This window comes from Morone saxatilis, unplaced genomic scaffold, assembly GCF_004916995.1.
Source record: "Morone saxatilis isolate NCDOM2014 unplaced genomic scaffold, NCSU_SB_2.0 Contig1, whole genome shotgun sequence".
Taxonomy (NCBI): domain Eukaryota; kingdom Metazoa; phylum Chordata; class Actinopteri; family Moronidae; genus Morone; species Morone saxatilis.
Window position 1 is genome coordinate 1,938,793 of NW_023339651.1, and position 25,257 is coordinate 1,964,049.

The following is a 25,257-nucleotide window of genomic DNA, read 5'->3' on the forward strand; positions in this document are numbered from 1 at the left end:
AAGTCTATCTATCTATTATGTTGATCCCTGGCATGTTTTATGTTAATCTTTTATTTGTTTATTTCTTTTTATTATATATTCATATATATTTTATATGTTATCCTTTACTTATTTGTTTCTACTTATGGCTGTTTAATTATTTGGATCATTGTATTATTAAATTATTAGAATTTAAAAACTGATTGATTGATATTGTTGGATTCTATTATACTGATATTTTAAGTTATTTTAGGTTTATTGACGTAGTACTGTAAGTTTCTCCTTTGCACTCAGAGGATGACGTGAGGGGGTTGTAATCTGCAACTAAACCACTAGATGCCACAAAGTCCTACACACAAAAAATGATTGTTTAATTATGAGAATCAAGTAGAAATATTTTGAGAAAACCTGAAGAAATATGTAAGTTTATGTTTCTTTAGACCAGTCACACCACATTTAGTAACTTCTGCTGCCTGCCTTCTACTGGATGGACAGATTTAGATTTTTCTAAATAAAACATAGTGGGAAAACATCTGCACACGATTTTAGCATTATTTTAAAGTATGAAGAAAATCCATGAGAGGGATAAATTCTAGTTTCCACTTGAATTTGTTTACACAGCACATTCTTATGTGTGAGACTTCACTTCTGCCATGTTCAGGGCCTGTGCATACAACATTTATATATCAATAGAGACCTTTTAGTGATGGGATAATCAACTTTATTTGATTAGTTCATGAATTATTGAGGATTTCATGACTTTCTGATGGTCTCAGTGTTGAGCAAGATTTCCCTTTTATACAAAGCCTGTTGAAATGAGGAAATAAATATTTTATTTGCATACAGAAAATATAAAACACCTCTGAATTCACATTATGATGAAAAGTAACAGCAATCCCGAACGAACACAGGAGCATAAATATGACTTGAGCCCAAACATACGAGATAAACATTCACAATTGATCTGATTACTTTTATGAAACACATGCTGCTGTAAACACATTTAAATGTCAGGAATTTCCATATTTTCCCCTAAAGTTTCAGATAGTAAGTCTATTGTTGGAAGAACATGTCAGTAGGACATGAAAGATCCATGAAACACCGACTATCATCTCTTTAATCGTCACTACGCTGCTGGTTTTGACACAACCGTTCCGTTTGCAGGTGAGGTTGGCGGCGAGGGGCTCTTGAGGCGTAACGGCTCCCCAGGCACCACCAAGGCAACGATGTTCTCCTTCTTGGACAACCAGAACGCCGGGTAAAGGGGCTCCAGGAAATCTGACTTGTACTCGTGGATGAGCGTCATGGAGTCATCCACGCCGTAGAAAGCCAGGAGGCCTCTGCTGTAGTCCACGTAGACCCCGATACGAGTGAACTTCTCCACGTTCAGGGGGGTCTCCACGTCGCTGTGCCAGGCGGAGAAGGTGCGGCCGTTCCACTGGACGCACCAGGAGAAGTTGTTTCCCGTGATGCAGCTGTTGCTCTTGCTACCCTTGCGGTCGATGCTCTTGTAGGTCAGACCCACGTGCGTTCCCTCGCCGCTGATGTCCGCCTCAAAGTAGTGCCGCCCCAGATAGAAGCTCTCTGTCGCCAGAACCTGGCGCCAGTTCTCAAAGCGCTCAGGTAGGTCTGGGTACGGATGCTGCCAGGGTGTGGTGTTAGTCACCTTCCTGTTTTCCTCCATCAGCCGCAGGAACTTGTGAGCGGTGTCGGCGTCGAAACTCACGTGGGCGGCATCTGGGAGAGGATTGTGAAAACGTTAGTTAGCTCATGTTGTAAGAGTGTTATATAAGAGTCAGCAATACAAATACCACTGAGGTCACTGAGGTCACGTTGTTGTTTTTATACATTTTATTCCACTATATTAATCTGACAGCTATGGAAGCCCTTTTCTGCCAATGTGATGGGAAAAAAACATTCTGGAAGTCATTGTAATGAGAAATCTTTTGAGATATTAAAATAGTAAAGAATTGTATAAAAAGTTCCCTAAACAGGAAATGATCTGCTCATAATTCATCCAAATCTCTGGTTTTACACAAACTTCCTGCAGTTCACTGTTTGGGTTCATTGTACAGTTTAAATATAATATCCATAAAATATGTCACTGAGTCAGTTTAATAAATGATAGAAAAGGGGCCCCTTGAGGAAAAAGGTTGGGTGCTATAAACTACTCAGATGGTTTCAATAAAATAATTATTGGAGGTCCAAACACGTAAAAATTAACCAATTTAGATAAAAGTCTGCTTTGTTTCTTTCCTGCTTAATACCTTAACAGAGAGTAGCTTTTAGAGAGCAGTGAAATAAAGACAAAGAACTTTAACTGCTTCTGTTTCCTGTGGGTTTTAGAAGTTACGGCACAGACAGCCCACTATTTTCTCCAATAAACAACAAAACTGACTCAAGATATTCACGATAAAGCAGATCTTAAATGTTCCAAAAATGACAATAACAGCAGAGTATCTCAGCCCACATTCAAATATATAAAACACTTACACTTGAGGAAGTCGTCATGCGTCACTGGATTGGGTATAGACATGTTCTGTTTTGCTGCAACAATTTCATGAACCGTCGTCTTTATTCCCATTTTGTCTGCAATTGGAAGGAAGTAAATAGTTTATTCTAATAAACTTTGTCTTCACCTGGCACGAACATCACAAAGAATCAAGTATTTGTCATCTGTCAGCTTCTGCGTGACACACACAAAAGCGGTGACTCATGAAGCACACAGGTGGTTTGTAAATGTGAGCGCTCTCATTAGCCACCGCTGCGTACCTGAGCTCCTCAGCTGTGACACACAGGCTGGAAATTCTTTACATGTGTGAACACGCCTGAGCAGACCGACTATCTGTCCATCTGTGACTTTGTGCCAGAGCGTAGTTTCACTTGTGTATATTGTTTTCTTTTTTTCTTACCATTCTTGCATGTCTCTTTAACTTTCTCTATGTAAGAGGACACGAGCATGTCGCACAGCTCCTGCGTGGAGTCGACGATCACGCGGCTGAAGGAATTCAGACAGTCCATCAGGCCGATGTAGACCCCGGGCAGAGAGATATCAGTGGCTTCTTTCTTCCACTCTAAATACTCCTGCAGGACAAACACATGGAGGAGTAAGAACATGAGGACAGTCTGACTTTGTACCTGAGAAACAACCTGGATCCTGCCGCCGTTACCTGTAAGAAATCCACATCATTCTTGTTCTTCGACAGCTTCTCCACCTGCGCCTGCGTCTTCTTCAGCTCAGTGCACCTCTGCTCCAGGTGGACCCGGATGCCGTCGGCCTGCCTCAGCGCCTGCTTCTCCTCGCCCTCCAGGATCTCTGTCACCTCCCGCTTCGCCCTCTCCACCACCGCCTGCAGCTCCTCGAACTGGCTCTCGATCACCATCCGCACCTCCATCACCGAGTTCTGTGGAAGTCATGCTTTTAGTTTTCAGATCGTATCTCATATGACGATATGAGCATTTTTTTACATTCTGAGAGAGGACATGCAGTGTTATCCATCACAGAATCACACAAAGATCCATCCTGAGGAAGAGGCAGCTACAAGTGGCAAAAATACCCGGTTTGTTCAACAAAATTGGCGGCTGCTAAAGATGCATAGATGCTGTTAGCCAGGGACGTGTCCAGACCTTTTTAGATTGCTGTGGCACAAGAGGGCCACTGACTGGTCGCATGAAGTATGTGTCTCAGCTTTCTATTCATTCCCAATGTAAATATTCAAATACACAAACAAACTTACACCACATGCAAAGTACTGCAAGCTTTTTGCCCGAAAACTGCATGGGATTAGAATTAAGTGGAGATGCTCATTCAGATATCTTGAGGTCAGAGGTCAAGGGATTCCTACGAACACGGCCATGATAGTTTTTCCATCGCCAACATTTAGCCTAACTTTAGAGCATTATTTAAAGCATGACATGGTTGCTACCAATGGATGCGTTGGGTCGTCTAGTTCCCCATGCAACCATATGATCTTCACTCTTTAAAACGGAGCAAAAGCCTCTGAAAGTCGGTTCGGAGTAGAAGAGTGGCAGAGTGCTGCTAGCACAAGTTATATCTGAACTGAAAAAAGAGAAAAAAAGATGTTTTCACTCTTCTACAGTTCATTGATCTGATTGGTTGAAGTTTGTTAGTAACAGACGGTAGTAGCCAGACTAGTTTTTTTTTTAAAGTCCCTGCCCTTTTCCCGCCTAATTTCTAACAATGACATCCAGAACAGCATCTCTGAGGCTCTGACGTAGCAGCTGAGGAATGTGTCAAGTAACGTGATGACATAACTCTAAGCTCATTGAGTAAATGTTAACTCACCACCCCTCTACAACAAAAACACAAATTCCCTCACACACCTTTAGGGAAACCTGTCCGGTTTGGGTGTCTCCAGTACCTCAGGGTTGACTGGTGGGTTCTTGATCCATAAATAACTGCCACCAACTGGTATTTAATTAAGTATTGTGACACTCATGTGACAAACACACACACAGTGAGCTCATTACGTGTTAGTCACACACTGCTGTGTTGTGTTTACCTCAATAGAGACTGTGTTGAGTTGAAGTTTGTTGATGGCATTCTCTGCTGCCGTCACCGTCTTCACCATCTCGGTCTGCTTCTCCCTGAGCTCCTTCTGTGAACGCAAGAACAGACTTCAGCATGTCTCCACACATAAACCACAACCGCACTGTCATGCTGAAAAAATGTCAGATCACTAACAGATGGAACATAAAGGTAAACATTTATCAACTGTTTCTTCAGGAAAACAAGTTTCCTGGCAGTCTGCGAGGGGGCTTACACATCTTAGTCTACACTGTGATATTTATGGTTTTCAAAGAATTCGCTTCCTTTCAGATCCAAGCATGAATTCCTCGGGCAGGTTGAGGCGACTCCAGGAGCTGCTACTGGAGGAGAATTCCTTTTTCATAAAGTTTAAACCCTGAGGGGAACAGTACATTTACGTTGTTCTAGATCGAGTGACAGGGGCATCTGGTAAAGGATAAAAACCAACCAAACATATATATAAATATATATACCCTGCAGCTAAAATGTTTTGTCTGAGGAATTTCATTTAGAGAGGGGTACAAGAAGGCTTCAGGTACTCTGCTGGGATGAGTGTATGGTTCAGATAATGTGCTTTTTATGAATAAAAGTATAATCAAGAGTCGTAAATATATGTCAAATTTGATAAAAATCTTCCTTCCATTTTACGAACTGTACGTCTGATAACTTCCTGTCAGCTCTACAGTAACGTTAGCCGATCAGCTTACAGCGCAGTTTCATCCTTATTTTAGCCCCTTTTCACAGTTAGCCTTGTACATATCATTAATAGTATTTACTGTTCATTTATTCAGTGTTTCTGATCTATCCAATCAACCTTTTTCTAGAAATACCTTCACAGAGGTAGGCAGGGGCGTCGGGCCCATGACTGACAGGGGCCCCAAAAAATAGGTAAAAACTAATATAAAATTATTAAACCATCATCATTTCATAATTATTTGCAAAGTTGATAATAAATGTGTGAAGTCTCTTTTGTTTTGTACGTTGCAGAAAAGTTAATATCACATTGGACAAAAAAGTAAACCATCCATTTGACCGACCACCCCCCCTGTATCTGGCATAGCAATCGTTTGGGTCCTGCTTAGGCGCACAAGTGGACGGATGTTTAGTTGCAGTGCAGTAGATGCGCGATGGCGCCAGAAACTACGCAGGTGCATCACAGTGTTGTGCCTGTAATCAAAATCTGTTGGTTTCAGAAAAAGGAAAGAGAGAACCAAGAGAGGAGGAGGAAAACAAAGGCAGGATGTCAATGGTGTAACCCAGTTTTAATGATCAGGAAATTCAACACATTAATAACAGATTATTTTCTCACAAATATCATGGTTATGGAAATAAATAAAAAACTTTTCTTGATTTAGTGTCACTTGATGTGGTTTTTGTACCACCTATAATCAACCCTGGTGTGGAAATCTCCGATTTTAACATGTCAATTAGATTTTCTTTGTTGTGTCATACCTGGCCGCTGGGTTGGTGTTTGGGTTTTTTGTTGGTGGGCCCTTTGTTGTTTGGCGTTGTATACTTATATGTGCCAACTAAGTAAAAAAATCTGCTGTTTTCATTTGGTTTTGAAGATGAATGTTAATTTATTGTTGGATTGAAACTAGATCATATATTAAGTCTTGTTCCTTTTGTTCTTTTTAAATCTTTCATTAATGAATCTATAGATAATAATTGATAAATATAAGTGAAGTAAACTAATTTCGTTAAGCGAATCATTTTGAAATCCCCTTGTTTGCCACATAGAAATACATTCCTGCTAAAAAAAAATCCGTAACATTTTTTATGCGTTGCTTTTAACTTGCATCACCAGATTACGTGAACTGCGATACTGTATGCGACTTGGCCCTTGCATGTACAAATCACCAGCAGTACCTGGTATTATGCTATACTCAGTATTGAAACTACAAGAACAGCAAGACAGTTGCAAGCTCTTTAATTAGAGTTTGAACGTAAACTTTTGATGACATTAGTCGCAAAATCGTGGTGACCAAACAGCTGCGCAAGGGCGCCCAATGATTTTTTGTCATTGGCCCCAAATGCCTGGCAGCGCCCCTGCATGAGAGGCATTACTGGGGTGAAACCGAAGCAGCAGTGGACAGTGAGATAAGGCTAAACATAGGTGTGAGTTATGTAATGAGTTCTCCAAAAGGAGGATTTCTAGTAGGTGAATGTGGAACAAGAGCTCGGACCAGGAAGTTCCATGTTTTTCTTCCTGTGTCTGTCCTGTGTCTGCTCAAACGGAAGTCAAACTTAAAGTGAGCGAGTGGCATTTGTGGCATTTCACCTACATTTTAGCTTTATTGACACTACGGGCCTGCCTGCCGTGTTTGCTTTGCCCCTGTAATGAAGCACTATGACTGCACAAATAACAGGTGTAGGCTGAAAGCTACAGATCTCTGCAGGAATGTGGACCTGAATGCTTGAACCTGAGGGTCACTAACTGCCAGATGACACTTTGGCTGAAGCTTGAGCTTTCTCTGCGTCAGAGGGTCTAAATGGAGTGTTGAGTTTCCAGGCTGACAAACAGTTGATCACACAAAGCGAGCCTCTGATTATGGGGCTTTACAGCGGATATTAAGTGAGAATCTACTGTCTTAATTAGATTTAAAGTGATCAGCATTGTGGACTGGGTTAGGGTTAGGGTTAGCAGGGATGCAAGATCCAGCCCCCCCCCTTCACTGGTGCTGATATTATATAGTATATATACATATATATACCGTATATATATATATATACATACATACATATATTGTTGTTATATATTGGAATTTAATGCACATATTTTAACATTCTGTTATAATTTCTGCTATTATAATGTCTTGAGCAACTGTACCAGCTTCCCCCCAGGGATCAATAAAGTATGTCTGATTTCTGATATATATATATATATATATATATGTGTGTGTGTAATATGTGAAAGTAGCAATGTGTATACCCCTGTTTTGGAGATTTAAATTGTGAACAAATGGCAAATTAATGGCACTTATGATATCATATTTTGTTCTCTTAATGGTCAATAAGAATGATTTCAGTCCTCGTCTGATCAAACTGGTGAAAATAAAACAAGAAAACACACAGGAGGCTCAGTGTAATCTGAGAATCTTGTGGTCTTATGTTGAATAACTGATAAATGAATTAGAATTTCCCAGCCAGGAACCCAGAAATAAGTGGGTTTTTTTTATTGTGAAACGCTGGATACTTTTATCTCTCCAGGCCTATAAAATTCCTTCAAAGAGGAAAAATGTGTGAAGAAAACAATGACTGGTTTATTCACACTGAGCTGTAACCTGTGATGAGGTGTCACAAACCATAAAGGTTAGAAACCCCTCCATAAATGATTAACTGCTCATCAGAATAGTTTCAGAGGAATAGTTCAGTCAACCGAAAGCTGATTTTAATATATTTACATATAATAAAATGCAGTTTTAATGAATGCAGAGTAAAAGAAACGTATTACTTGCCTCTATTTGGCTGCGGGCCTCGACCACAGGGAGGGTATTGTGGCCCCTGTGGTCCTCCGTCACGCAGTCCTGACAGATGCAGCAGTCGTCGGCGCAGCAGAAAAGCTCCAGGGGCCACTTGTGGCTCTCGCAGGTCCGCCTCTCGATGTCCCTGAGCGGCTCTACCAGCCGGTGGTTCTGAAACTTCGGGTTCTCCAGGTGAGGCCGGAGGTGGGCCTCGCAGTACGACACCAGGCAGGTGAGGCAGGACTTGAGGGCCCTGCAGGGGCTCTCGATACACGAGTCACACACCACATCGTCTGGGCCCAAAGGTTCCTCTTCTTCTTTGAGCTCCTCTTCGCCTCCATTTTTCAGCTCTCCGTCTGCCTGGGGTTCTGCCTCTTTCTTCTCCTCCTCAGACTCCTTCAGGTCCTCTTGGATTTTGACCTCCTCTGCCGTCTTTGAGTCCTGACATTGCTCCTCTTTGATCACAGGAGTTTCAGTTTCTGTCCCGTTCTCTTTGAGGCTGTCAGCAGGTTCAGGCTTGTCAGGGCTCTGCAGACACTCGGGACATCCTTTACTTTTGTCCCCGAGGCAGGTGCCACAAACAGGGTGGCCGCAGGGTGCTGGTTTGCCTCCGCTCAGCTCACCTGAGCATACCCCACAGAGCTGCTGCTGCTGCTGCTTGGAGACAGGAGCTGCTTCTTCAGCTGCTGTGTTTGCCATTTCTTCAGTCAGTCCCTCTGTGTTTCAGCCAGGCCTCGCTTCCACTCTCTTATGCTCTCCGAAAATAACTGGCTCAGCCACTTTTTGTCAGCTGGTTAGTTCCTGGATCAGCCTAAAGAGAGAGAGCCCCACCTAGGATGTCAGTCAAGGCTTTAGTTTCAGTCTAAAATGTTATCCACCCCTTCAGCACTCACATGCAACAAGGCGGGCCAGCAAACAGTGATACACCCCCACGCACAATCACTGCCCTCCCCTTCCCTGAAGGAGAAAGGAACCACAGGGCGGGGCCCACGCTGCAAACGAGGAGCAAAGAGGTGTAGAGTTGCAGTCTCCCACATGCACTTTGTTTGAACATGAACTAAATCTTACAAGTTTGATTGTTTGCAGACATCACTCTCTCATTAACTGCACTGTGGCTCTGTTGTATCTGTTACAGTGTGATTGAATTATCTCGATGAATCTGAGGAGATCTTTGTGTCAGGCTTCAAGTGGGCATTTCTGCTGAATTCTGCTCCAAAGTGCAAATGGAAAATCCAGTGAAATGCAAAAATACGGAGTGAATCAGCAAGATCACAGAGCAACAAAAAAAAAAAGAAAAGAAAGACAGAAAGACTGAGGGCAAATGCTGCCACCAAGTGACCGCAGCCTGTGGTTGTCAGATAATTACTGTGAGGGAAACAAGAGCTAACAGAGTAACAGAATAAGACTCACAGTGAAGTGTAAGAGGAACACATTGAGCAGCTCTCATGTGGTTCTGTGTCACATGTGTGTGCAGCCAATCAGGGACATGTTCTTTTGTTTAGATAAAAAACTTTAAATCCTTCTTACATTTTCTCTGTGAGTTTATTCTGCCGAGATTTTAAAAGGATTTAATGGTTTATATGTTTTAAATCTTTAATAAAAAAATTCATACATGAAATTAACCAGAAAAAGCTTCCAAAGAATAAGAGGGAGGGAAGTCTGCCGCTGTAAGTAAGTAAGACATAGAAAAGTGCAGAACAAAACATGTATGAACAGAGAAATTAGTGTTGGATTTATTCTTGTTATTTTCACCCCGAAGATGCATAAAAAGTCACAAATGTTTTAGAGCAGGTTCCCCACTAGGGCTCGCCAAAGCTTTACAGGGGGTCACAAGGTCTTCTGGATTTTAAAAGGAGTAAGGAAACTTAAAAAATATACACAATAGGTCGGTATCTCATCATCCTGCCTTAAAAAAGTATGCAGTTATAACAACCAACGTGAAAACAACCTAGAAACCTAGTTCAGTGAACTACTTTTACTAAAAGATAGAGAATGGGTTGGGAACAACTGGTTTCTAGGGTTCAGAGAAGTTATAGATAGTTTAATTTAATGTGTATAAATAGATGATTTAATAGAGGCAGCACAGATGATTGGATACTGAAATTTAAACTGTCAATAAAAGCAACAAAACAATTCTTGAAAATTCATGTTAACGTTTATTATCAGACCACATAAAATACACTGAAACACCTCTACTGTATGGACTGTAACTACAGTGCAGTAACGGATGTGCCTTTGACATGAGGACAAAGAAAAATCAAATATTTGCATCGACAACAACAGCACCAACATCTGTCACTACGGCAACGGGGGGGCCTGTCTCACAAAGCTGGATCAATGACTTCATTACAGCTGCAGTTTAATACACGTTTCCACTGTCTGCAGTCTGTCACTGTTTTGCTGAGTTAGATGAGGAGATCAACACCTGTCTGTCTGTACTGGTAAACGCAGTACGCTGCTGGAGCCAGCAGGTGATTAACCTAGCTTAGCATAAAGAACAGAAACATAATCTAAAAAGAAACATTTGAAATACTACAAAATGATGTACAAAACGTATATTAAATTCTGTAAGAATTTAACACATTTGGATAGTTTTGTTGCTTATTTTCTGTTTTTATTGCTATATTTATACTCTACTGTGCTTAGTTTCTAACCTTTACCTTTATGAATTGTTATTTTCTACTGCTGCATGTGAGCATCAACAATTTCCAGAGTTAATGGGGGCGGCTGGTATCCATCTTTGTCGAACCAGTTAACCAGGACCAGCAGGTACCTCACAGAGAGCCTCACTAAATCGAATTATTTGCTTCATGAAACAGGCCTCAGGTCAGTTCAAAAGCTGTGATTAATCTCCCACTTTAAACTTTTAATGCAGCGCCCATTAAACCCCATTTAAATTTGGTTGTGCTATTTATTAAATTACCTCTAATAGTGTATGATATACATTCAGTTAAAGTAACAAAAAACAATATCATGAAGATTTCATGTTAATTTAGCTCCTAACATCGTGTGTTATTGATTAAAAACCTATCCTGTATGTTAGAGACTCTTCAAACCTGGACTGTGGAGGTTGTAACAAGTCGGCAGAAATGCATTTAAACACTGAAGCTTGTGCTTTTTTAGCAGCATTAGTCTGAATGGGTTTTCCTCCTTCACTGCACTCCCACCAGCTCTGTGATCGGCGGGGCAAACACCATCAGCTCCTGGTATTTGTGGAAGAAAAGGCGCAGGCGGGAGAGGTAGCTGTCCTGCTGGTACGGGAGCTGCTTTTCAGTCAGATACTTGGACACGACGGGCTTCACCTGGAGAGACACAGGGTCAACCTTAGCTTAACAACTGTGCCACAAAGCATTCTCTGTTTGTGCTGAACAACAATCCACTGCAGTGAAAAACAATCCCAGGTCAAACACTACATGTGGAAAGTGATAACATAATAATGACTTGGGGTTGTTTGGTACCTTTAAACACATGTTATCAGACAAGAAGGGAAAGAGGTGGTGCTCCACGTGGCAGTTGATAAGCGAGTGTCCAAACATCCAGTCCAGCAGGAAGTTGCGAGGGAGGTTCAGGACTCCGTGGGTCATCTGGTAGATCCTCTTTGGTCGGCGGGTCTGAGAGAACATGTGGAGGCCGATGTGCTGCCGAATACACACAGTATTAGACGTGTTTGGTTAAATGTCTACAGGCAGTCACACATATCATATCATCCTGGTAAGAAGGTCACTATGTTATTTAATCCAAGGTCTTGTTTTAACTTCACTGTGAACTAAGTTAGCACAGCCCGGATCAAACCAAAGTCCATTCAGAAAACAAACATTTTAAAACATGTTTGTTTGTCGTCTTGTGGACAAACTGGACAAAGTAGGAATTCAGACTTTTTACTAATCGCCATCATGATGTTGTTATTTCAGCCTCCTTTTGACTTGTTTATTGCAAAAAAATCACAGCAAAATGTGTTTATTTTAGGTTCATAAGGTTGCAGTAAGTGGGTTAAACAGCACATAAACCACCCAGAGGTCATATTGTAATGTACTGTTGGAAGGTTTGTTACATTTTTGAGGACATTGCCAGGTTTATTATTCGTGAACAATGTTGAACATGTCTTGGCATCGAGGGCGGGAGGAGGACATTGTAAATTTTATTAGGAAAATGTATTAGCCCAAAATCCACTGAAATGATAGGTAACTACCTAATGATCGTTTTAATGAACAGCACAGTCGTATTATAATCACATCCATAGAGCACTGTGACGTGAGAATATTACAAAAATAAAATAAAGACCTGTTCTTTAACGATGGTCTTAGTGAGCCGGGAAAGCAAATATGATTCTTTCTAAGGGGAAATATACATATTTATCTGTGGTTGCAGAGAAACGTGACAAAAAAATTAAATAAAACGCAAGAAAAAATGTTCATCAGGAGCCAGTTCAACCAAACTGGATTTCAATTCCTCGAATTTTAATATTTGTTTGACAACGATGGACCACAACAACAAGAAAACAAGTTTTTAGTACACAATGTCAACCAAACCAAAGGTCATCCTCGGTTAGAAGTACATGGGAACGCTGAGTTCAGGGGAAATACAGGTCATGTCAATGTCCAACAACAGCGGCAGGAGACGGGAGAGAGAACAGGTTTTCAGTCTGACCCCCCATAGAGAACAAACGTTTTCGCCCTGTTAGACCTCCGACTTCACATCAAGAACCTGTGTTTTCTAATCCACCTTCACACACTTTGATCAGAACAATGCACAAAGACCTGCGGGACTCCAACTGGGAAAATCATGCATGCATTGTTCCTTTTTATCCCTTTAGTTCCCCGACTGGTCTGATCTGTGAGAACACAAAGCTGCATTCAACAGGACGGCTGTGTAACAAGAGGTGCTCTCATAATCTTTAGGCCTGAAATGACACTGCAGTCTTTACCGAGTCTGTGAGAGGTGAACACATATGACCGATATCTGTTCTGGAGCTTTCTGTCATATCACATGATCTTAATTAGAGAAGGATTTTACAGCTGTCAGGGAAATGTGGATCAAAATTTCAAGGAGTTCTTGTTGGTGTTGGCTCAAGTTGGCCACTGCTGAAGATCATGTGATACGACTGCAAGCTCCAGAACAGCTACTAAATGGACGTGCTGAGATTGTTCTCTACATGTAGCAGCAGGAGCTCTAAAACCCAGAAATTAGTTAGCATTTATGCACATCTCCTCAAAATCAGTGTTGTTGTTTTTTGAATGGGTTTGTAGATAGATACCTTAAGAGGTTTTTATGTTTTGTTCTATGACACAAAACACTATAATAATAGTTAATACTCCACTTGTGTAGCAGAAAAAAGGCGGTTGCTAACAAGTGGCTCACTGATACTACAGAAGTTGTCGGGGCGCTAAACGTCAGCACACCGAACACAACTTATCTACCGCAAACTGTTCTAACTCAAACTTTGCGACGTTGGAGTCATGCGACTGTGGTTTAGTTTGTTTATAGCCGTTAACGTTTTAACTTTTTACTTCTGACGCTTCAGACAGCAGCAAGGAAAAACCTTCTTGAAACCTCAAGCAGACCCCGTCTCTAGGTGAACCGCAGTTGAGTAGTTAACACCAGGTTTAGGTTTGCTTGGTGCAACCGAAGTCCATTATAAAGACTGGTCTATAATAACAAAGACCAACTTAGCACTTAAGACCAGGTTTCATAAAGACCAGATGCTGCAACCGGCCCATTCATGTTAGCATGCTGACATTGAGCTCAAAGCACCTTAGTGCAGTCTCCCACAGCTCAACAACATGTACAGTACTGCAGGTATTTCTCACCTGGAAAATGTTGACATGGATATATGGCACAGAGAACATTGCTCTGCACACAAGCATGCAGAGCAAAGCGCTGAGGGGCGACAGGAACCCGGAGACGTGGATCAGCAGCCAGTACTGCGAATACAGGCCCAGTGTTACCATCAGGATGGTCCTGACGATGTGGGCCAAAGAGTGTCCTTTTAGGTGAGCTGCAAAACCAGAAACCATCACATGTATGAAAATAACTCACAGCTGAGTGAGAGAGGCGAGGTAACACGAGAACTTGAACAGCATCAGAAGGTAAGAACTTTACGCTGACAGTCACATTTAATGTTGAAATATTTGAGTAAACCCATAAAGCGTCTAGCCCTTTCTCGGTCCTGTGGCGCCTCTTACCGAGTGCAACAAGTGGAGTGATGATAGGCACGGCCAGGGGAGCTATAAACAGGTAGACAGTGCGAGGCAGGAAGGGGACCTTCCATACGCTGGAGTCACCCAGTCCAATGACATTAGTGTGAGCGTGATGCATCTTAATGTGGCCCTGAATGCCGGCTCGCGCTGAGAATGAGCCACAGATCTGAGTGGATGAACACAAGGACAGATGGGCACATTTATGAACATCCAAAACAACAAAACTGATGCAACACAAACAAAGCAGCCCCGCTAGAAACAAGCCAAATATTCTTAAATGTAATCACATTTTCCAGCCACTCAGAGGCTGTAATGGGCCTAAAAAGCCAAAGCTGTGCTTCTTATGAGCAATAAAAACTCAGTTGTTTACGTTTCTTAAAATAAGTATTTTAGTCACTTTATTGAGCTGAATTTAATCTGAGATTCATAATTAGCAAAAATATTTTACAGTAAGACAGAATTTCTTTAAACAGCATAATATATAATAAATCAGTCAATCTCCATATTAGCTGTAATATCTTAAGACAAAGTTAGATATATTTTCTTGTTTTACTACAGAAAAAAACTAGATTACTAGCTAGACAATCATTAGCTAGCTAGTTAAATAATTTTAGCAAAACACTAACTAACTCGATAGCTAGCTTTACTGTAGCTAGTTTAATTACAGAAAAAAATACTGAATAATCAGCTAAATAATAGACGTCAATCTTTAGTTAGCTAGTTAAATTATTCTTTTTTTAGAGATTACTTTCTTGAATACAATCAATGAAAACGATCCATATTGGTATTGACTGGCTTAGTCTTATGTTGTTTTTTTTTCCCATATGCTTTGATGAGCAGCTAATAATAGGCTGGGGTCAAAGGTTATGATAACATTTTGTTTGATTTAAGAGGCACTAAATGTTCAGTAAACATCCGAGTCCACAGGTTCAAAGGTTCACTGTGTTCTAGCTCTGAGGTTATGAAACACAGCTTTAATAACTTCGCTCACTGTGTTAAACACATCCGGCCAGGATAATCATTCACTCATGTAAATATTACTGTTTCTAGGGTCGTACACGTCGGTCGGTGGTGAGGCCTCACACTCACACACGCTTACAGCAGACGTATACAACAGCAGCGAGTTAAAGGAGAGTGTTTTGGGATATAAACATTATTCCTGTGTGTGTCAAACACTTCATCACAGGTTAGTTATTGATGTTACTGAGTAAATGACATGTGTGCCGATTGTGTCTGTAGGTTGAAGAGATTTAGAAAAGAGTCTTAGTGATGATGTAAATAAAGTTTTCACTGTGAGAAAATATGTCCCTACATTAAAACAGCTGTTTTTTGAATGGAGTTTGGTTTGACAGTGTGGAGCAGAGGGTATTTCAACCTTAAAGGACACTCATCAACCCATATTTCTGCATTTTTTCTATATAACAACGGCAAGTGTTGATCAGCAGTGACATAATATAGTTGTTTTGTTTGTTTGCCTTGCTGGATTTAGGATTTTGGCTCTTTATGGCTAAAAAGCAATACAATATTCTTATTGTATGGTATTAAATTGGCAAAAAAGAACTGCTTTCACCCAAAAGGGGGCAGGGGATGCAAAGGCCAAAGTATCTGTATGTGATGCTCTCATCTATATGAACCTACAGCCCGTTAGCTTAGCATAAAGTGTGGAGACAGGTAGCAATTTGAACACAGTCCACCTACCAGCACCTCTAAAGCTCACTAATTAAACATAACTTAAACAATATGTCATTTCTGCTACAACACAAAGGTTTGATAAAGTCGTTGTTTTTGGAGTAAAACGTGAACATAATAACAAATATATAACACAGATCTTCTTTTTATACACATTTTAATGCTGAAATGTTACATTTAATAGCTTTAAACATTCATAAAACAACAAAGTATAGAAAAGTAGTTGTTACCTACAGAGCCAGGAGAGCTGTCTATGCTAAGCTAAGCTAACTAGCTGCTAGCCCTAGCTTCAGATTTACCTTACATACATGAGTATGGTATCAATCTTCTCAGCTAACTCACGGCAAGAAAGCAAATAAGCATTTTCCCCCAAATTTATCAAACTGGTCCTTTAATGTCCTTGCTCAGGGGCACCTCAGCAGTAGTATTTTTACATGTGACAGTAATAAACTCAAAAATTAGCTTTGCCCTCAGGTGTTTTTGTTTCTCACCTCGATAAAGAAGACGGCCCAGAACTTTGCCCAGGCCTGCGACTCGCTCAGGGCCCCGTGGCTGGCCAGATGTGTCCCTTTGATGGTGATGACAGCGTGAGCGAGGCCCATCAGCAGCAGGCCGGCTGAAAACCACAAGACCTGCGAGGAGCCCAGCAGCAAGAAGGCTGCAAGACAGAGAGAGCACAGGAAACCTACTGACGCCTTGACCTTGGCAACAGGACACACAGTATATCACTGACAGATAGTGTTCATACCCATACAGGACCATGAGACAAAAGGGCTAGTATGCATTAGAATGATGATAACATTAGCATAGTTACGTTAACATGCAAAATAAAGCTGCTACAATCAATATTTCTACAATAATGGATCAAATGACTGATGTATAACGTGAAAGGGGTCGCTCATATTGACAGAATGTATACTGGGCAGTTTAAATCTGCATTCTGTGTAATGGCCAGCAGGGGGAGCTCCACTGGCTGCTATAAAAGCCAATAGCATGCAGTCTTATAGAGAAATGAGCTGACTTCCCACTTGATTTATTAGCTCAGTAAACAGTTTCCTAATGAGTTTATGGGAGTTTATGAGTTTACTTACTCGCCTAAAATAATTCCATGAACATATTTCAGTGTACTGTTGATTAAAGGCTATTTTTGCAGTGCCAGATAGTACGACATGCTAACAGTTAGCATTCACTCACAACCTGTGTGGAAGTGGAAATTTTGACTGTTGCTACATTAAAAGTCAGGAGATCAGCACAGTTACAGGGATTAATTCTTGGGACCATAAAAGGCTATTTTAATGCTAATCCATCCAATAGTTGTTGAGGTATTTGAGTGGGATTAACAGGCCATCTGACCCTCGCTGTCATCCCCACAGCAACGCCGCCATGTGGCTGAAAACAGCTGTCATGTGAGCACCCAGCCGGCCGTTGCACTGCGGCAGCGGTGTGCCTTTCAACCGTGACGGGCAGGAAGATCAGGTGAAAGAAAGAAACGTTACCCTTAACTGGAGGTGACTGTGGCGCTTTGTGCCTGACACCCTTACATGATGACATCACTGCGTCGCTATTGTTTACATTGACCTGCACGTAATGCAGAAATGAGCTTTTACTGAATTTAAATTCATGATATTCTTTAATTGTCTCTGATCATTCAATCCACAAACATTAAAACATTTATACTAACTTCCTGAAGTTTAACGGTAAAATGACCTCACTCTGCTCACACTCAATAATTAATGGGATGCAGCCTTCATGTGGTTGTACTGTGGTATCAGATTGGGCTTTTTTACCTATAACAACCCTGCAGCCAGTGGGGCTTCTCCATCATCCGGGTTTATGTTCCTAGCCCAATAAAGCGGTGCTAATATACAGCACCTCCTATTTCAAAGGAGCCTATTTTGAGGCGATAAGTCACAGGCTCTGATACACAATGACAGATGCCTGCTCGGCTGCTCTGTGCGACTCAGTTCAGATGTGAGAACTTCTTCACCCCTCCACGACTACACCCTCATGGATTCATACGAGGACTCGTTACCACAGAGCGAATGCAGCAGTGATCTGCTTTAACTGCAGGGACGTCTACAAGTCTGGATTACAAATGAAGCTGGAGCCAGGTGTCCTGTGGTGCTGCTGGAAGCTGTCAGCTCCAATGATCGAGTGACGGGAGTCACAATAGACACTCATCCTAATTGAGGTCAGTAGCTGACCACCAGTGACCCAGATAGAGGGGGACCACGGGACTCTGCCAGTGTCAACCAGCCACGACAACAATGTGGGTCCAGAAGAGCTGTGTGTGTAAAAATGTAAACATGCCCGATGCTTAATTAATAGAGGAGACACGGGCGGAAATTATTATGATTTAATTATCTGTAAGGCTTGATGCACAATATTAAACAGCAAGTGATTAGTCCATGAGTTGACAGATTGTTTTTGCTAATTTATTCATAATTAAAGCGAAAATTCACTGTTTTCAGCTCCTCAAACGGGAATATTTTATACTTTGCCGTTTTTGACATGAATGTCATGAATATTTTGGGGGTTTCAATTGTAATAAAAAGAACTGTTAGTTGCAGCCAAAGACAAGAAATTAATTAATTAATAAAGAAGTCACCTTGGGCTTTTCCTCCAGTATAAATTCTGCACTGTAGAGACAATATAGTAAATATAATTCAAGGTGATAAAAATAAGTCCTACATCCAAGAAAGTTTACCACATTTTATCAATTTATCAGGGACATCACACAGTAATTAATCAATATGATGTAAATATTTCAGATTCAGCCAAAAGGTTTCTTTTTATCTGCAGTTCCGGGGGCAGGTCGATGTATGAAATACCTCAAAAACATAAATAATTACACACACTGCATCAGACAGTTCAGTAATAACTTACCCTCTTTATTGACATCATTTAGTGACTTTTTTGACCTTTAAATGAAACGCTGTGTGAAGTTTCCACGTGTGTGCAGACTCTTACCAGGTGGCAGACAGAGGAACGCTGCTGCCAGGATGCTGCAGTCGATCCCCCTCCTCTCCCACCAGCTGCTCTCCTTCACCACCTTCTGCACCAGCCTCGTCAGCTCCATCATCAGTGACTCCTTCTCCACCTCCTCATCTCCGTTCTTCTTCCACTCCTCTCCCTCCTTCCTCTCTCCGCTGGGTTCTGAATCCCCTTTCCTCCTGACCAGCGTCTCCCCCATCCTCCCCTCTCCTCTCTCATCCCGTCCTTCCCTCCACTCCTCCGGTACATTCTGCATGTCAGCTCCTGCCTCCTTGTGCTGATCACCGGCTCAAAACAAAGTCACCATGAGGTTTGTGTCCTCAACGCTGCCTCTACGCGCTCGCACCCTGAGCAAAGAGTCCACAGGTCAAGCATTGCGAAAGTCCTTATTGGCGAGGAGCATTGTCAGAGAGGCCCAGCCCCCTTCCTGCTGCTTCAAGAGCCTCGTGGATCCTCCTCTCCTACCTCCTCCTCATCTCTCTTACACTGTTTCCTCCCTTTTTCCCCCTCTGTCAGCTGACTCCTGATGCAATCCAGCAGCAGTGGAATTTATTGTCCCACAGCCCGAAGATGTGAGGCTACACCGTGACGTGATGGACCCAAAAAATCCTCTCACACAACTACAGCTGCTCAGCCCAGAGTCTCCCTCCTCTCTGGTGTCTCATACATTCTGCATGCCGCTCACCCCCCTCGTGTTTCTTTGTGTCAGCTCCCCCACCACCACCACCACCACCACTCTCCCCTCCCATCTCTGTAACCTTGGCAAATGTCCTGGGAAAGGAGAGGGAGAGAAAGGAGGGCTGAGAAGTGGATTAACAGTGGCTGTTCAGTTGTTCCTTCACTGGGGGAAAAGTGCAGAGTGGAAAGGAGAAGATGCTGGTGTGCAGGAATGTGGCCCGATAGTTGGGGTGTGTTTATGTGTTGGCTCAGGTGGGAGTATATAAATCTGAGTGCACATATCTAATGTCAGTGCTGCTTTTATTCTGGAGACAGGCCAGCACTCTGGGCTTGAGGCCATGCTGACTGACTGCAGTGTGCTCTTTAAAAGATGCAGTGTGTGTGTGTGTGTGTGTGTATGTGTGTGTGTGTTTTTACTCCGCAGGATAGCAGGTACTGCAGAGCCAGAAACATAAGAACGCCAGGCTGTCTGACAGCTCTACTTACATCCTCCCACGGCCTTGAGCTTGTTGTTTTACTCACACAATCGCTAATCGAGGCCGTCAGTGTCCGTCCTTTTTTTGTGCACACAGGCCAGAGTGACACACGAAGGGGGAGCCAAGGCAAAAGCACATACTCAGCAAACGCCTGGTTGCTTATATGAAAACATACTCACACACACACAGAGAGAGCACCAATATTTTCCACTTTATTTTACTAAAAGATAATCACAGTTGTGGGTACATCTTCAGATACAAAAACAGTTTTTTAAAATGTACATTCATGCACAGTCATACTCTCAAGTGCACAGACAGACAGACCTTCAGTGAAACCAAATACGCCCCGGAGCAACCTGAGATAACAGTGTTATCTAGCACACACTCACATAAACTCACAGTACCACCACATTGTTTTTACTATTGCGACAGTGTTTGCAGAGCAACAGTCAGTCTGGGGCCATTTTCATCCATATATAAACCCCATATATAGTAAGTCACTATTGTGTATGTGCCATGGATTAAAATAACATGTCATAAAGTAAGAAAACTGTACATTCAAAGGATTACATTCACTAATAAGTAAATCATTCATCGATGCATGAAGTGTTACAGTAACAGTAATTTCACTGCAAGAGAATCCATACAAACACAATACCGAATGTGTGTACATGTGTTTGTACATGTGGCATAAAATGTTTATTACTTCTTTTCAGTGTGATGACTAGGCTCCATGCTGCCTTCACTGACTGCACTGAGGAATAATAACAGTACATGGAGCCTACATCATACATGCATTCACTGTGTAATAATCCAGTACATGAATAGAAAAAATAACATTATGTATAACAGATAAAATGTATGAGATATCAACATCAACGCCTTCTAGTCCTCCAAAGCTACATACCACAAGTGGCCACTAGGTGGTGCCATTTAGCCAGGTAGAAAAGCCATCTGGTCTTGTAAAAGGCTCTGCTGGCACACCTGCACACAGGTGTTTTCAGTTATTCTGGCTAATCTCTGTGCAGGTTGAAGTTGGGTTGAGCCATGCTAGGACTTTGCTCCGGTCGCACATATTTAAAGAATCATCCACAATTGAGTTGTCACACCTTAACAAGTGCAACAAAGGTAAGAGTGAAGTTAGGAAGGTCTCCAGCGGAGGTGTGTTAGCCAATGTAAAGGGAAAAAGCTACATGGGAGTAAAATGTAATTGCAGGAGATTAAAGTCTAATTTTTTTTGATTGTTGTTAATTTAGCTGTGTGGTCATTTTGGAAGCTGTGGATCTCATTAGATTAAGCTAGGTGCAGTGACGGGTGGTTGATTTAGTTAAAATATTCTATCTATATGTATGTTTTTATTTTAAAAGCTATCTACCATTATATAGTAAACTAAGTCAAAAAATCAGCAAATTTAAAACTGACTGACTCAAACAAACATGCTATAACATGCTAACAGTTAGTTTGCTCTCAATGTACAGCTAAGGATGACATTGACATTTCCGAGCAGAAATGTTGGGATGTCAGCTAGTCAAGTCAATCACAGAGTTTTGGACAGAGGAAGATCACCTATTCAATGTGTTTGACACAAGCCTTAAAATGTACCCATGCACCCATGGACGGCTCCTAATTCTCAATCCTCTCTTCTTATTAAGAGTTCTCATCGTTTCATCAATAAAACCTAACTGTAGACAGTAATCTAAAATCCTCATTTTATATTTTAGGATGCTATAAATGATATCCAGCTACAAAAAAAAAGCTGGCTGTTGAACAGAAGTAAAGAGAGTTTTTGTTATGGAGACGGTATACTGTTTTGTCTAGTTGTGAACTGGCAGGTTCACACCAATGCAATTTATCCAATTCCAACTCTGTTTATGGACCCCAGAATGCAGAAATATTCAAATAAACTAGGCGAAAATAACGTTTATAAAAACTCCATAGAGTTTAGGTCATCTTGTTTCATATGATACCAGTATCTTCACTCTAGCCTCTGAAAGACAGTGTGGAGTGGCAGAGGTAAGGACAATGGGGTGGCCAATCAGATGTCAGGGCTGAAGAAACAACCCCTGCCTACAACTATGGCCTGTTGGAAGTGATGGTGTCGAACTTGCGGTTCAGTGTGCTGCTAGAAAAGCTAAAAGTCTGGACTCAAGATGCTTTTTCTATTGTCTCAGAGTTGTCTTGGACTTGTTGGTATTTGCACTCGGACTCTCTTGCCAAATATTCTAGTTGGTCTTGACCGATTCCAGCGATAGCTTATATGTTATTTTTTTAAGGTAACTTCCTCCTGCAAAACAAAACCATTGTTAACAAATTTCTATCTTTACCCTACATGTAACTAATTGACTAGTGACTCACTGTAGATTTAGGGTCAACAGCAACATTAAGGCCATTCACAACTACTCATGTTGGTCATCTACACAACATGCTGATGCAAACAGTAGCTTATGTGTGACAACAAACGTTTATCAGAAAGGAGAGTGGTGCTTCCCATTTAAAACAAAATGTAGATTCTGGAGTTCAAAGCTCAGTATCCTCAATGGCCTCTGGTTCATCTAGTGTGTCCAGACGTCTCCTGCAGGCGTCCAGAAGTTTCTTCCTGGGGCCCAAAGGGATATGAATGCTGCTGAGGTCCTGATCTGAACAAAGCAGCAGGGCCTGCAGGTCGATCTTCTCACGCCTGAAAATCTGGATGAACTCACTGAGACTTTGAGAGGCCAGGAAGGTCTCCAGAGGACTGTTCTCTGGCTCCAAGTCCTGATCCAACGCAACATCTGTCTCCTCCCAGGGCAATTCCTGAAGGTTTCTTTCTTGCAAGCTCAAGGCGCTGCCAATACTGTCCTCATCGAAGCTGGGCGAGCGTCGAGGCAAATGTCCTCGTAGGCGAACATTGGGCACCTGGCCCACTGGTTCACTCCCTGCTACACTCCCTTCATCCCGTGCCCCGATTCCAAACATGCCTCCACTCATATAGTTCCTCCTGAACACCATGGTGCCGAGTCCGGGTCGGGTGAACAGGGAATCCCGTCCGGAGTCGGCACTGATCTCCGAATACGCAGCCTCGTGGAGGCCCGGGTCGCTCATGGCACGGGAGACAGTATCGGCGTCGTCGTCATTGTCGCGGGGGAACATATCGCGGATGTTGAGGCGTGATCGCTCCTTGGAGTTTGTGTATGTGCCCTGTTTGAGGAACATGACGTCATTGCCAAGCTGCAGGCCGGACAGCGAGCGCACACTTTTCCTCCCGTCCTCGTAGATCTTGAACGTCCCATCAACTTGCTTCTTCTTCTCCAGCTTCTTCTGTATCTTGGCCTTGCCCTTGGCTGTGGAATGCAGGGTGGCCTGAGAGGAAAGTATAGACAGTAGTTAAGAAACAATGCTGAATACCATTCAGACCACTGAATGAATAAACCAAATGTTACCACTCAAACAGGGCCTTGACCCCTTTTCAAGCTGGGCTCTGTTCCATTAACCTTTGCCAGACAATGTCTTTACTCACAGAGGGTTTCTCTCATTTGTTTTCCTAGAAAGTTGAAACCTTCATATTCCAACACTACATATACTCTGTAGGGATTTTGTTAGACACTAACAATCTGAGCCTGTTACTTGGAAAAACAAGCACTTTTAGTGATATTTTTTCATTATGTTTCAGCTTTATAGAAAGAGCGATGAAAGAAACTCTCTATGGGAAAATATGTTGAGAACTGAGAGCTAACAGAACAGTTGTTAACCCAGAAGTGGGTGTGATCATAAAGACAACCACCTGCGAGTATGGCATGTTGGAGGTGACAGTGTTGAACTTTCGGCTCAGTGTGCTGCCGCTGGTGTAGCTCGAAAAGCTGATAGCGTCTAAGTTGTCCAAAGCTGCTGACTCCTTCGTGAACCTCCTCTCCATACGTTCACGGTGCCTCCTCTGGAGCTTTGCACAGTCTTTGATCCGGCGCTCTGCGGCGCGGAACGCCCGGTCCTTGAGTTTGCCGACCAGCTTTGGGTTGAGGGTGATCTGCTTGGCAGCGATGGAGTCCAGGTAGCGAACACATTCCATGTGTCCCTTGGTGGCGGCCATGTCCAGCGGTGTGTGGTAGTCGTTGTCCAGACACCACACGTTGGCACCGAAGGCCACCAGGAAGGACAGGCAGTTGTGGTGGCCATTGGCAGCTGCCAGGTGGAGCGGTGTGTTTCCCCAGATGTCACACTTGTCCGGGTCACCTCTGGATGGGGAGAAAATATTTTTACTGAAATGATTTCTTAAAGAACCATTTTGCATGTTTGAGCTAATTTATTACATAATTTATGAACATTACTGGTAACAGAAGCATATTACAGTGTTTTAGGCAGCAATTTACCCTTCCTAAGTCCCGCCCCTTTTTGGTCTGTACTCTAAAAACAGTTGAGCAAGCCTCGGTCAAAACCTCGGTCAGCTTTCTCCTTACTTAGATATGCTATGTGCTTCGATCATGCTGAAAAGAAGACCACCTTTTAAAAAAGATGAAAGCAGCGTATGTATATTGTCACATTTCAGGTTAGCTACTGTTAGCAAAAACCAAGCTAAAACGCTAGCTAATCTACATCTATCGCTAGCTAGCTAGTAACATTTGATAGCTAATGTTAGCACTAGCTCTTTTAACCATCTTGACAATGTGGTTGTCTTTTCAACATAGATTAGCCTAGCACATAGCATAATGAGTACAGGAAATTAGAAAGTTGACTCAACTGTTATTGGAGCACAGAGCAAACAAGGGGCGGGACTTAGGAAGGATTGGTTCCCATTCATTTCACCTTTTATGAAAATCAACTTGTGGAGACTTGAAACTTAATACTCAATATTCTTATATTAACAATGAATTAATGAATGTGAACTGTAAATTAACTCCTTATTTATGGCCCGTTTTCTGCATTGGTTTCTAATTTCGTATTCGGCACCAAACAGATGTTTTCTTACAGAGATCTGGCGTGGTGCAGAGACGTAACCCAGGTTCACTGAGAAACTGAACCTCACTTTGCTGATCTTCTTACACAACAGACTAAACTTAAGTAAGATGACTCACATGACCTGCAACTCTGTCATATCATCTCCTGGACAGTGAAAAGGACCCTTAGGTAAGCAAGTGTGTGTTATTACTTGAGTTAGGTAATGATAACATCAGCCTATTTTTATCCATCATAGCGAAACCTATGTACAGTATAGAGCCATATGAATGGTCCTCGGGTTAAATAAAGTATCTATCTATCTA

At 42.1% G+C, this 25,257-nt stretch overlaps 3 protein-coding genes across 3 annotated transcripts; all 3 read right to left on the bottom strand.

The window, feature by feature from the left end:
* Window positions 1-677: 677 nt before the first annotated feature.
* On the bottom strand, window positions 678-8,831 carry trim16 (tripartite motif containing 16). The gene is made up of 6 exons (XM_035666972.1): window positions 7,987-8,831; window positions 4,503-4,598; window positions 3,150-3,383; window positions 2,892-3,063; window positions 2,473-2,568; window positions 678-1,716 (listed from the first exon to the last, which is right to left on the bottom strand). The coding sequence occupies exons 1-6, from the start codon at window positions 8,689-8,691 to the stop codon at window positions 1,106-1,108; spliced, it is 1,914 nt and encodes a 637-aa protein (XP_035522865.1). The 5' UTR covers window positions 8,692-8,831; the 3' UTR covers window positions 678-1,105.
* A 1,294-nt stretch (window positions 8,832-10,125) lies between these two features.
* On the bottom strand, window positions 10,126-19,128 carry fads6 (fatty acid desaturase 6). Its single transcript, XM_035667684.1, has 6 exons — window positions 18,849-19,128; window positions 16,370-16,536; window positions 14,175-14,355; window positions 13,800-13,987; window positions 11,451-11,630; window positions 10,126-11,294 (listed from the first exon to the last, which is right to left on the bottom strand). Exons 1-6 carry the CDS (start codon window positions 19,126-19,128, stop codon window positions 11,145-11,147), a joined length of 1,146 nt encoding a protein of 381 aa, XP_035523577.1. The 3' UTR covers window positions 10,126-11,144.
* Window positions 19,129-20,226: 1,098 nt separating this feature from the next.
* LOC118327058 (Usher syndrome type-1G protein homolog) lies at window positions 20,227-24,227 on the bottom strand. Its single transcript, XM_035660257.1, has 2 exons — window positions 23,787-24,227; window positions 20,227-23,365 (listed from the first exon to the last, which is right to left on the bottom strand). The coding sequence occupies exons 1-2, from the start codon at window positions 24,087-24,089 to the stop codon at window positions 22,544-22,546; spliced, it is 1,125 nt and encodes a 374-aa protein (XP_035516150.1). The 5' UTR covers window positions 24,090-24,227; the 3' UTR covers window positions 20,227-22,543.
* Window positions 24,228-25,257: the final 1,030 nt, after the last annotated feature.

Excerpts from the sequence above, each read along its gene's own strand:
- LOC118327058 (XM_035660257.1), bottom strand. The coding sequence starts at position 24,089 with ATGGCCGCCACCAAGGGACACATGGAATGTGTTCGCTACCTGGACTCC. Across the intron at positions 23,366-23,786 it reads CCAACATGCCATACTCGCAG|GCCACCCTGCATTCCACAGC; the intron begins GTGGTTGTCTTT and ends CTTTCCTCTCAG.
- trim16 (XM_035666972.1), bottom strand. The coding sequence starts at position 8,691 with ATGGCAAACACAGCAGCTGAAGAAGCAGCTCCTGTCTCCAAGCAGCAG. Across the intron at positions 3,064-3,149 it reads ATGATGTGGATTTCTTACAG|GAGTATTTAGAGTGGAAGAA; the intron begins GTAACGGCGGCA and ends TTTGTCCTGCAG. Across the intron at positions 1,717-2,472 it reads GCATGACGACTTCCTCAAGT|ATGCCGCCCACGTGAGTTTC; the intron begins GTAAGTGTTTTA and ends ATCCTCTCCCAG.
- fads6 (XM_035667684.1), bottom strand. The coding sequence starts at position 19,128 with ATGCAGAATGTACCGGAGGAGTGGAGGGAAGGACGGGATGAGAGAGGA. Across the intron at positions 16,537-18,848 it reads GTTCCTCTGTCTGCCACCTG|CCTTCTTGCTGCTGGGCTCC; the intron begins GTAAGAGTCTGC and ends TCTGTCTTGCAG. Across the intron at positions 11,631-13,799 it reads TCCATGTCAACATTTTCCAG|CACATCGGCCTCCACATGTT; the intron begins GTGAGAAATACC and ends TGTATTCGGCAG.